Below are 12,846 nucleotides of genomic sequence, written 5' to 3'. Positions count from 1 at the left end.
GGTCGAAGACATCTCATGGAATTACTGAAGACAAAAGCCCCGATGCAAAGGTGTCGAGAATGGGTAGATTCCATGGCCGATCAATCATTGCCATTGACGAACCGAGAAAAGTTGGCTAGACGAGACAATACGCTATGCAGGATCAACGTGAAGGACTCAAAGGGAAGGCCTCTCGGGACATTGAAAATCAAAGGACATCATGCCCTCGGAAGAGGGATCGCAAAAATTTGCAATTTCGTTAAGGCTTCACCACACCACGTACAGTTGATGACCGTTGATGGGCGTGTCGCATCTCACTCTTCTCGCCTCTATGAACTCTTCCCTGATTGCGAACCCTTCGAACTAATTTTAATCTCAAGAAAACCACCGAATCGAGAAAACTTAAGACGACTGCAACCATCGAAGGTCGTTAGACGAGTTACAGGGACGACAACACGACGCAAAAAAGCAATCTGCTCATATTATCCTTAGTAACAAGCTGGTGCGAGGGACGAGAGTTTTAGGTAAATTGAAACAGAAATCTTTCTCAGTTTTTTTTTCCCTTCAACGTTGAGGTCATAACGTCCTTGGTCAGTTAAAACGCTGTCAGCATGACATCTCATGGAATCGATGCCACGAAACCTTCACAGAAAGAAGCCCTGGATTTGGAACTTTTATCATTGCGGATGAGGGCACTTTGCAAGACAGCGTCAACAATGCAAAGGTGTCAAGAATGGGTCAACGCCTTACCCGACCAGCTTCTCGATAAGGAAGAGACAAAGACCTGGGATGGTTCGAACAGTCTAAGAGATCTTGAAACAAAGAAGTCTGGCGAAGCCATGGACGTCTCCACGCTTGAACCTTTGACGAAAACAATGGCGAGCAACAATAAACGACTCCCGAAAGAGACATATGTATAAACACGCAAACAAAAATACTTGCTTTTTATTTAGAATGATGTATATTCAGGACAATAATCTTGATACATAGAGTTGCAACAATAAAAAGAAAAAGATTGAGTACTTGTTGGTGCAGAGAAAGCATCGTCTGACAACTGTCCTTCTCTTGATATTAGTCACAGACCATTCGTTGCAGACAATGGTACGATGACCTCACGATGAATAGTATCAAAAATCGTTTTGAAGATGGTCGTGGGTGAATAAAAGAGGGAAGACCATTTATCGCTGACTTTCAGACGTTTTTTTGTTCGTCGTTTGCTAGCGACCTGATCCTGTGTCTGCTGATTATTGCTACTAAGAAAACCCAGTCTACTGGAACATTAGTTTTCTTCTAGTGATCGCAGTTAAATTCGTTGGGTACCATTATGGCCGAAGCGACAGCTGCAGATAACGGAGAAGGCATATGGCCGCCACTCAGTGCATGTCAATTGTCGAGTACTGACATAAGCATCATCGAGGAAGCGATGTCTCTTGCTGAGGACTATATCTGGTACAGTTTATTGCGCAGATTCAAGCCAAACGAACTCATCGGTCTACCGCGAAAGTTTCTTGATCTACAGGCACCGCCCAGCATAACTTTAAATACCCTCCGAAGAATGGTAACTATAATCGAAGTGGACAATCCAGACTTGTCCCAGTTGTTAAACACCACGCTAATCATTACACCAGCCACAGCTTATTCTACGTTTGTTCACACGGCACACGTCATTTTTCAAAACGGAACAAATTGGGGCAGAATAGTGGCTTTTTACAAGTTTGCGGGCGCAGTGGCCCATCATCTGGTAAAGAAACAGAGATCAGACATGGTCCAACACGTGGTCAATTGGACTGTCATCTATATCGTCGAGAATCTGCTACCATGGATCAGAGAACAGGGAGGCTGGGATGCTTTTGTTGCTTATTTTCCTGAGCAAACAGACACCAGAAGGAAAACTATGTTGGCTCTGGGAAGCATTTTAGCAGCTTGTCTTACTTTTCTGGTATTTTACAAGTAATAATAATACTACTACTACTACTACTACTAATAATAATAATATAATAATAATAATATAACAATAATAATATAATAATAATAATATAATAATAATAATAATAATAATAATAACAATAAAACTATGAACAGTTGGTGTTCCACTCGTTAAAGATAAAATAAAGAAAAGTTATCATTCTATTGTCTTCGTTAAGTAGACAGAGATGACGACACAGAAAAAGGATACACAATAAATGCATTACACCACTTTTCTTTATTAAACAATCAATGCATGATCAACGTCTTTAACAACAATAATGATCTCCGTGTCGATATCGGCCATATCGGGAAATTTGCTGAGCCAACCGTCTGTTCGAGTTGTTCAAGTCGTCGGCAATTGGTTCCACTTTCTGCATCGATTGCTCCAGCTGCTTGACTCTCTGCTCAAGGATACTCTCTGACTTGGGGAAAAACGTCTCTTCTCCTTGTACGGCGAAACCGATGAGCAAGACGTCGTCTTCCCCATTAGGACGGGGTTTCTTGTCCACGAGGTGTGTGTCATCCATAAAATTTTGGATGGACAGAAAATGCGAACACTTGGCTTCGCGGTTACCATACCTTCCAAGCTTTGGTATACCAAACGAGATAACGTAAGGTTGCTTTCCGTTGATGCGAAACATGGCCACCTTGACACCCTTGCCAGGAAACGGCCATGCGAGCCAAGCATCATAGGGACCAGGCTTCAAACGAAGACTCACACCGAGGTTTCCTCCCTGCCAAGATTCCTTGTTGGACACGAACATTTGAAGACATGCGCGGTATCCCTGATCGCCACCCAGTGATACAACTGGACTCTCCCAAGGCACATTATTTGTCGTAATATATTGCAGTGGATTAAATATCAAAAAAGTCCAATAATCACCTCGACGAGAAGGTTTTTGGAACTCTTTGTTGCGCGGTGACAGCGTAGGTTGCACAGCTAACCCTTGATCCAGACCAGGTAGGCACAAAGATAGTTCCTCCATCCCTTCCTCTAATCTTTCTTCTTCTTCTTCGTTAGAGCATCTTGCTCTCTCAAGCAAATAATTAGCTCTGTTGACGAACTCTACGACGTCTTTCGCTGATTCATGCATCGTACGGCGTGCTTTTTCTAAGTTCATCATGCACGATTGGATGGACGAAGGTCCATTCTCTTCTCGTTCGTTGCGATCCATGCTTCGTCTTCGAAAACTTGTCCACTATGCGTAACTGCGGATCACGGATATGTTTATATGCTGCCAGCAGTTGCTTCGTAACTAGTTTCTGGGAAAGCATAATTGGATGCATCTGTGTCGGGGAACTGTGCAGTGTTAGGAAGAGTGGGAACTGTAGAGCCTGGGATTGGAACTTGACCCATACCAGAAGGAACGCGGGCTAGTCTTGCTGTCGGCTGCAGAGAGGCGGTGGGCACGCGAGTATTGGCATTGCCACTAAGGAGAGGTACATTTGCACCTCCCATTCCCGAGTTAAAGATCTTTCGCCGCGTTGGTCGTTGAGTATGTTTGAATATCTGGTAAAAATTGAGGACGCGATGTAGGATATTTGCAACCACCACTAAAGCCAACACACCGGTGATGCGTTCTGTGTCGAACGCCTTGCAAAGGCCTTGGTCATGATGAGCATTGTTCAAGTGGCAGTGAATGATGGAGTAAATGAATAACAGCTCGAGACCATAGAAGATGAGCGGGAACAGATGATAGAAGAGACGCCACAATCGATGCAGCTCATCGTATTCCAAGAGTCTTGAATCGCCTCCTTCGGCAGTGAAGGAGAAGCAGGCCCAGATGAAACTGACAAAAACAATAAAGAGGTAGACGCCGAATTGGACAAAGGTGGGCAGAAAGATCTTGTCGATGCTGGCCAAGTGATCCCAGTTACGACCAACGGCTTCGAGTCCGTGTAGGAGTAGAATAATCTGCATGTAGACAAGAACTTTGGTCACCAGATGGAGAAAGTTGCTGGCAACCATGTCGTGCGTGATCCGGTTTTTCCGTGTGGGCCATACCCGGGATATGGAATCATCCATGGCACGGGGCAAGCTCAAGCTAGCTGCGGCATCTCTATTGAGTTTTGTCAATACTTCGACCCCTTCATCGGCGGCGTGTTCCAACAAGCGCTCTGCTGAGTTCATATTGAATCGTTGCTGTTCCGTTCTCCGCTTTTGCTTAATACGCAAAACCGTTTGATAGAGGTATGTCGTTGATCAACCTTTCACAGCCGCGCTGATCCAGTGGCTCGATTCGCTGGTTCAAGGAACGATGATGCGTCTCTAGTGTCTGAGTCCAGTTTTGGGAACTGTTACTGTTCTCGCCCAGGATGCTGCGACTCTTCTGCCCATACTCGTGACCCTTGGGGCCAGGGTGATAGAATCGATCAAACATGCACATGCGATCGTTGGGTGTAATGTTCAAATAGTCATCTGCTGTACCAGGTGCCCATTGGGCATCGGGTTTCATACCCTCTTTGTTTACGACGGCTAGCTTCGATAAGCGCTGTAGGAGTCCGTTGTGTCCCTTTGATATGGAATGTCTCCCACTCGACCAGGGAGGCAACTGCACTTGGCCTGCAGAGGCGTTTTTAAGACGGCGGTTGAGGACCACAATTTCCGATGGAGCATTGGCCCTTGTCATCGGGTTGTAACTGTAAGCCCCTTCCATGGTGTGCAGAGGGTCCGGACGGTCGCACATTGTCATGTTCTGTAAGAAGCTCGGTCCAAAGACGCCGTCGATGGGAAAGTAAGGGACCCCAAACTCGTTATGGCCGAAGCAACTTGGTACAGGCGCGGCGAACGCCTCCTCCTCAAACACTTTGGGTGACAACGTTATTTTCTTGTCCAAGCAACCTTGTATGTTGGCCATGCGGTTTCCCATGCCTTTGATACATCCTCGACAAAAATAGTGAGGCATCTGAATGGTAGTGGCGCTCTTATTGGGAAGAACGGGTGCCGTCTGCATGAAAACATTCAGAGCGGTACATCCGTTGCTGCATTTCTTGTAGGTGAGCACGGGTGCCGCGACAGCAATGAAGCCATAGTACAGATCTTGAACAGGGGCCTTGGGATTATCGCCGCGAATGAGTACAATGCGATGGGTCTCGAATTCTCCGTACCTCACGATCTGGGCGGCAGCGTGCGTCTGTACACGCCGCGGGACTGTCAGTGCGTTAGCTGGAGTGTGAGGACGCAGCATTGCCAGGGCGGCCACGACGCGCTCACAGAGAGGGACGCCGTACATTTGTCTCAAATCCGCAAAGTGGCGGCTAACGTGAGAATGATAAAAGTTTTTCTTTCGATCTTCGCCGAAAGCGCCGTCTGGTTTGCTGGTGATAAGCGGGTGACATCCCGTGAAGTCGCCAAAACCAAGGTCTGTCTCTTCGTCCTCATCGTACTGGTAAGTCGTATAAAATCCTCCAGGAAGGAAAGGTTGGGAATAGGTCTCATATCGCTTTTTGTTGTCATGCACCTGAAGCTGAAAAGAGTAGTTGTAAAATTGGAGGGAGTCGGGAACATGTATTGTTTCGATCGCGTACAGGCGAGTTGAGAGTAAGTTCATGACCGTCTCGAGAAACATGCGCCTCATCCATAATTTGGCTCGGGGGGTTGCGGCGTCTTCTCCTTTGTTGTGGGCTACTGGTACGACAGTCGCCAACTCGTAAAAGATGTACGCGTTGACGTTCGTGTCTTCGACTGCAAACGAGGCCATGGTATCACGACAGAATGAACCAATGGCAGAGTGAACGTCTCTCAGTTTTTCGACCGTTTGCTGGAATTTGGTAGAGCTTACAAATGAGCCGATGGCAGAGAGCGATTCCAGTCCCGTGTGTAGAGAAGCCGTGAAGGCACCAACGTTTGCTGCTTCGAGGATGGCAAAAAATACCCTTGGCACATTCATCCACTTAGAAATGCCACCGCCTCTGAAAACATCTAGCAGGATGACGAGCAAAGAGGGCTCTATCGTACCAACCTCGGCTTTCTGTAGCTCGTCCAATAAAAGAGTGTCGAGGTTTGGCACTTTGGTCACCCAGTCGAGCACGGCTTTGTCTTGTATATGGAGTTCATCTTTTGTGGTTTTCGGTAGTTTTTTCGTGAATGGGATACGTAGACATGCCTCGATGTAGGGTTTGAACACCTTTTCGGCACCTTTGTCAATGTCGTGCATATTGGCAATGGCACTGCGTGCAGCCTGCAGATACCCCATAACCGTGCAAAGGGGTCGGTTTCCATCGATTCCAGTCGCCCTGAAGTTACTGTGCGGGTCGTTGCCGGAGAATACACCGTCTTTTGGAATGGTTCTGCCAAAAGACCTACCCACTTATAAGACGTGATTAGAGACGCATAGGTTGAATTCCCTGTCGCGAGCCGTTATCCCGGCTTGCGAGAACACCTTTCTGTCGTACTCTTCTTGACTTTTGAAGCATTCCCTGAAAGCAGTTGCCGCAGCCTCGCCTCCCTCTAGCGACAACATGGAGAGGTCGTACTCATGAGGATCGAACAACGCTGGATCGTTGAGGCCACTGCGACACAAAATGTCTCGATGCCATTGTATCTCGCCGTCTTGACCGCCCTTGTCGAATACCGTCATTCGCACTGCGTTGAAATCGACCTGGCGAAATTCTGCGACATCTGGAACGTGGCTCAAGGCATATCCGATGGGCGTTGCAAACATCGCGGTCACGAAGTTGACAAAGGACGACCTGTTCACACCTTTCTTGTCCGGTAGATCGGGCATCTTTAAGATGGGTATCTTTTGACCATCCACTTGAATGAAAGGCAATTGCCACTCTTCTATCTTGGTAACACCAGGAAAGGACTGCAAAGGTTTGAAGGTCTTGCGATTCGAACGGTCGTCTTCCAGGTAAAAAACGCGTTGGGACTCGGGAAACGGTATTGTCTCTTGCTCTCCATCAACAGTTCGGCCACGGTCGACGTGGTGGCCAAAAATAGCGTACCTTTGTCATCTGCGGGCGAGGTGATCTTCAAGCTATTGATCAAATCACGAATCGGATGACGCTTGGATACCCTGCCGACTTGAGACGGACAGAAGGACAGCAACTGCCGCGATAGTACTTGATCGACCCACTTGGCCGGATTCGGGTGTGTTCCCTTCAGCATGTCGTCGACTTCGTTCCACATTCGCTGCAAGTACCGACAGATAAGCGAAGGAGCCGTAGCCAAGGCATTTGTCATGTGAAAATTCATCGTCATGGCAAAACTTAACTCGAGTTGCAGAATGCGACGCAGTATCTCGCTCTGTACCTTCACATCATCTCCGTGAACGATAGATTCGATCGTGAGTTCGACGCCACCGCCGATTTGTTGTAGGTGAATCTCGCAGGTTTGCTCTCTGTTTCTCAAACTGGGCACTATGGACCGAACGGTGACCTGAGGCAATACCTCCTCTTTGTATTGTCTATGTTGCCACACGATTTTGCTCCTTTGACTATCCAACATGACTACCGGGAACGGGTATCGCAAGTCGTTGTGTTGGCCCAGATATCCATCATACGTGTTGAGCGCTCCAAAGAAGATCCGCGATGGCAATGCAGTAACATCGACTGGTGTCGTCTCGTCTAGGGTCACCGTGTTGCTATACTGATACTGAACATGGTCGACCCCCTGGCCGAATGAACCGCCCCGTAACAACCCGACCAGGTTACCGTGTACGCGACCGTTCCGGTGATTGTACAGGAGGGCGCTGTTTCTGGCAAAGGGCGATACTCCGTCGTTGTCAGCTCGAACGAATCCCAGGGGATCCTTTGTGGGCACCATTGCGTACGTCCGTGGGTTTGCATGAGGTCCATACGGGTGTGGAACCAACGCCGTGGCCATGATTGCACCGTGGTCACAATATTACAGTAGAGTAGGACAAGCCGAGTTTGTTAATGCAATGACGGCCGATTGGTTCAAGAGCATAACGGACGTGTTGGCGGACCAGCTCTTTGCCCTACAATTGATCAGGCTCCGTGCGGCGGAATGCAATACTTCGGTGACGGAGATTCTCGACAGCGATAGGACTTGCGATGGTATCTTCCTTGCGCTGAGCGAACTTCAAGACTGTCGCCGCCAACTCGTCGACAGGTTTGATGAATGTCCCGTCAAGTTCCGGTGGAACGTCTTGTACTGTCTGTGTGCTATCGAGGTATTGGTCATAGAAGTGTTTGTCGACGACAAACATCCCGAGCGAGTGAAGCTCGTGGCCGAGGCGATGAAACGGGCAGCCAATACCCGTGACCTGGATTCGCTGGTGACCGAACGGCTACTTTTTGATTTTTTTTGGCGTTCAGATGAAGATCTGCTTACAACGCTAAAGACGACCATGTCCTCTGCAGGATTCCTGTGTACGCAGCGTTGCTTGCCCACCGGGTCGGTCTTTGCTCCCATTCCATGCACCCAGTGTCGATTTGACCATGCCTTCGCACCCGAGGCCGAAATCGTTCGCGTCTCCTGTACGCATCTCGCTGCGTCACTGGCACCCTTGCCACCAGATGCTGGACACTTGGTCCCCGACTTATGTCTTCGAGGGCTCTAAGAGACTGCAGAGAAGAACGGGCAGAATTGTCCGACATTCGATCTGCCATACAAGAGGTGGTTATCAAGCGAAGAGAAGCCACATCCTGCAAAGGGGTGAATGAGTGGCTCCTTCTTCGCCTTGTGAACATCATCGACGCGTTGGCGCGACGATGCAGCCGAAGCAGTCGAGCTGGACCGCTACCATCTATCGATCCGGCAACCGACCGAGCGGCATGCGACCGCTTGCGCCGAAATCTGCGAGGCATGGTTTTGCAAGATACAGAGTACAGGCATTTGATTGATACTTTTAATGACCTAGTATTAGACCCTCTTACTCGCGGTCGCCAGCGGATCTTTCGACCTTACATCGACTCCAGAAAACTCATGTACGCGATTGGCATCCCACCCGGAGATATCTTGGTATACGACCGCTCCATCTCCGAAGTCACCAACAAGACAGTGTTCGAATTGCGATCCAGTGATCCTCGCGACCGCTTCTTCAAAGCCGTGTTCGTGTCTGGACTGTTTCGCCTTTACCTGAATAGCATCGGATGTGATGCAAGGTGCTTGCCAAATCTCTTTCGAGCTGACGATCGCAAAGATGTGAACGGCTTTTGTTTTGCAGTAGATGGCTGCGGGGTGGTGGCAGTCATTGATGGCCGGTACTTTGCTCGGGGTACCAGCGAGACCATTTTGCAGCTGTGCATCGCATGGATTCGGGATCTACTCTCGCTACACTTTGCCGGAGATGCCACAGACTCTTTGAGTCACCTGCTGGAAGCGACAATCTGACCGATCACCACCGTCCCGTCTATCACGAGTTCCGCTTCCGGAAAGTCGTCCCGCGGAATCGCAGCAGACGAAAAAACCCACGTTGATCGTTGGGGATCACTCGCACGGGGAATCCAACGCATGGCCATTAGACGGAGATTGTTATCTTTTAGTCCCGGAAGACTCACGAGGCTCGTGGTATCAGAGGTGACGTTAAGGTACTTGCGCATGTACCACACTACCTCCTTCTCTCGAGAGAAAGACCATTCTCCGCGACATTTCATCGTATCGTCCTCTGGTGCTTCAGTGCTACAGTTGGGATTCATTTCGAAATGATAACCGTTGAGATCGCGCGTGAACAGCACTCTGCCGTGAACGTCCACTCGCTGATAACACCATTCGCTGTGGTCATGAGGACAGGGCCGATCGTAGTCGCCAAACCGGTTGACGCATTGTTCCTCTTGCGATGTTCTGACTGCGATAAAAATGATCCCCATGGATGCTACAATCACAAAAAAGGCAAAGCAGAGCTGGGCTTGAACGTGTACCCTCGGAACGTCGGTCGCACCGTCTTGCAAGGCAGCAAGCACTTCATGGAAGAAACGTTTACGAGCGGAACGTGGTGCCAACCTGCCACACGGCTTGGAAATGTCGGCCCGAGAAAATGCAGGGTTGACCAAGTGGTCGGTAGGTGAATCGGCGTACTCGTTTCTACTGGGACGTCGGCGGAGGTCGGAAGAAGTGGCCATGACCAATTGTGGGAACAAGCATGTAGTCGAACCGTCCCTTTATATGACGGGTGGATCTGAAAGACTAGGCAAGCGCGATACCGATGGCGTGGAGAAAACACGGGTGACCAGAAGATACACAAGATCAAGCAGGTCACAGCACAAAATAGAGCAAGACTACTGCACGCAGAGTTTGCAGTCACAAGCCATCGAGATCGGTGGACCAGGAGGGCCAAGGAAAGATTACGACGACGCGTCATATTTTTTTGCGATCGATTTTATTTCTGTTGTTCAAATAAATACACTAAAAGAAAAAAAAAAAAGAGGCGAGTTAACCTTCGCATGCTCTGCAACTGCCAACGTGACTGGTCTTGCTGAAGCAAAAGGGAGATCCATTGCAAATGTGTAACGGGCTCCGGTCGGGGTGGGAAATGGATAGGGTAGTGGATGGGTTTAGAGGATTGAGCAGAGGTACTTGGATGACGCGCGTGGATTTGCACATCTGACAGACGACTCGGTCGGCATTGATGTCAAATGCGATAGATCGACCCGGTGGTGGATGGCAAAAGTTTGGGATAGACTTGAGTTCCAGGCAGTCTTTGCAGTACAGGGCCGCTGTTCGACACGGACACCAGTCCCCCTGTTTCGCCTGATCAAGCTGTACCAGCCTCACGTGACTACTCTTGAGACGGGCGTGCCGCTGTATCACCGATGTAATGTAAAAGACGGCAGCTGGTTTGCCTTGCCAGAACTCGCCATCCCATTTCTTGAAAACCGCGTTGGATTCTTTTCCCCGCCAGTATCCAAGGTAGTCTCTCAAAGCAGACACGACGTCCCCATCGTCGACGACGAGGGCTACAACGGCCAGAGGGAATGGGACATTGTCCTTGTCGACGATCGCTTTCAAGGCACGACGGGTTGCCCAAGTTACCCCGGGTATCTGTGTCATTTTAGGTACCGGACCTATGGTCTTTTGAACGAGGGCATGGAACGCCAAGAGATCGTAGTGTTTCTCGCAGATAGCCAGATCGTCTAGATATGGATGATCGTCGACGTATCGAGAACAAAATGTCTTCAGTTGTTTCTTCATCTCTTTCGGTTCATGACCAAGTGGACCAAACTGTCTTGTCCAGGAATCTTGTTCTTCGGTGGTCAGACGCTGCCACGCTTTCGTCGTCCACTGCAAAGCCCGAGTTCCTCCTCTTACTGCTGCGGCAACTAGCTGTAGTACACGCCAAGTCCGGCCGATGAGGGCCATGTCGCAATGTCCCTCGTAGGCCACGAACTGAAAGAACGCTACTAGCTGATGTACCTCTGTAGTCGACGAGAGTCGGGATTTTAGCACAGAGCAATCCGTCTCGACGATCGTCATCTCCGGACACGCCAGGTGGAGGGCTTGACGTTCGCTGTGTTCCAGAGCCTGCCAAGCCACTTGGATGTCTCGACCTTTAACAACGGCCGAAAGGAGCTTGGCAAAACGCACGTGCTGGTGTTCCAATCCTAACCCAGTCGCATCCACGTATCCTCGATGAACGCAGAGTACAAAAGATCTTGCTTTTCCATCGTAGACCACGAAGGGAATGTAAGTTAAGACTTTTTCCAGAAGGGCATTATCGATTGCGCGTTCCATAATAACCTTGTTAACACGAAAAGGGTTATTGTACAAATGATATGCCAGGGAAACCGTCTCCAAAAAGCTCTTTGCTGGATTTCTCTTTCCCATCTCTGTTCGTCGCAACTAATAACCACCTCCACGTAGAAACTGTGGTCGGGGACGTTCACATTGAGAAAGCACCAAATTCCTTGAACGCGATACTTGCCCAGTCGATTCAACTCGTCAATCCATGCGGTGAAGTCGAACATTGGATTGGAGACAGGGCACTGGCAAGTTATCGTTCCTAGGTTGCTTCCTGGAATGACGCTGAACATGAAGTTGCCTTTGGACACCTTGCGTGTCACTTCCGCCAACGTTTCCTCGTCATACAGACACATGCGTGGTTCTCCTCGCTGCCAAGAGGGAGTTGGTGGAGGATCTGTCATGTCTCCAGACGTCTCATGTTCGGTAAATCTTCGATCGTGAATGATCCCCAAGCACTTTCCATGATTGTCGTTCGTGAAGGCAACAAGACGAAACTGTTCCCATGACTGAAAGGATTGTATTGTATGATTCAATGCCATGATGTCCAGGGGTTGTATTGTCGACAACTTAGAGAGATTTAGAAATCCCACGCAGCAGTCCTGTCTCCGAGTCGTGGTGGCTTGAATAACCTCAAGTCTCGATGTCTTGGCTATTGTATCGAAAAGAGTATCACAGCTTGTACATTTCTCGGAGAGATCCATCGTCACTTGGTCCTTTGGGTGGCCGTCGATGTAATCGAAAGGTCTTATCGCGGGTTGGATCTAGTGTGCTTAATACGACTCCTTCTGGTACCAATATTGTTTTTGTAGTTGTAACCAAAATACCCCAATTAGGCAGATTCCACGGAGGAGACACAGATTCCGTCAAAACCGGTGATCGCACTTGAACAATCGAAAATGTTCCTATGAGAAGCCAAACGATCATGACGACCATGGGTTCAGTGTATAATATCGACAATCCAACTCGAGTGTATTTGGTCGATGGTAGTAAGATTGGATCCTTGGTCTATGTAGGCATTGGGCGCCAAGTCCTCTCACCGTTTCCTTTAAGTAGTGGTGACGTCGTGGAATCAGACAGTGGATCTAAGAGGGGTGTGATACTAGAGCCGTCTTCCCTGGAAAGAGCTGGGGAGGTTCTTCACCCTCGAAGTAAAAATCAGCGGCAACCTAAAAAGACGCCGCGGTATCGACAGAAAAATCAGCGACGATCTAGAAAGGTGCTTCCGCCTCGAAGAAAACGTCCCCTTGTTCTGT

General features: G+C 48.9%; 1 protein-coding gene across 1 annotated transcript; it reads left to right on the top strand.

Annotated features, from left to right (window-relative positions):
• The first annotated feature begins 1,303 nt into the window (after positions 1-1,303).
• Positions 1,304-1,933, top strand: LOC140925401 (apoptosis regulator R11-like). Its single transcript, XM_073375370.1, has one exon. The coding sequence runs from the start codon at positions 1,304-1,306 to the stop codon at positions 1,931-1,933; it is 630 nt and encodes a 209-aa protein (XP_073231471.1).
• The last annotated feature ends 10,913 nt before the right edge of the window (positions 1,934-12,846 follow it).

The sequence above is a fragment of the Porites lutea genome (assembly GCF_958299795.1).
Source record: "Porites lutea chromosome 5 unlocalized genomic scaffold, jaPorLute2.1 SUPER_5_unloc_2, whole genome shotgun sequence".
NCBI classification, from domain to species: domain Eukaryota; kingdom Metazoa; phylum Cnidaria; class Anthozoa; order Scleractinia; family Poritidae; genus Porites; species Porites lutea.
Note: the sequence above shows the minus strand (reverse complement) of the source record. Positions and strands in the feature narration are given on the sequence as shown.

Excerpts from the sequence above, each read along its gene's own strand:
- LOC140925401 (XM_073375370.1), top strand. The coding sequence starts at position 1,304 with ATGGCCGAAGCGACAGCTGCAGATAACGGAGAAGGCATATGGCCGCCA.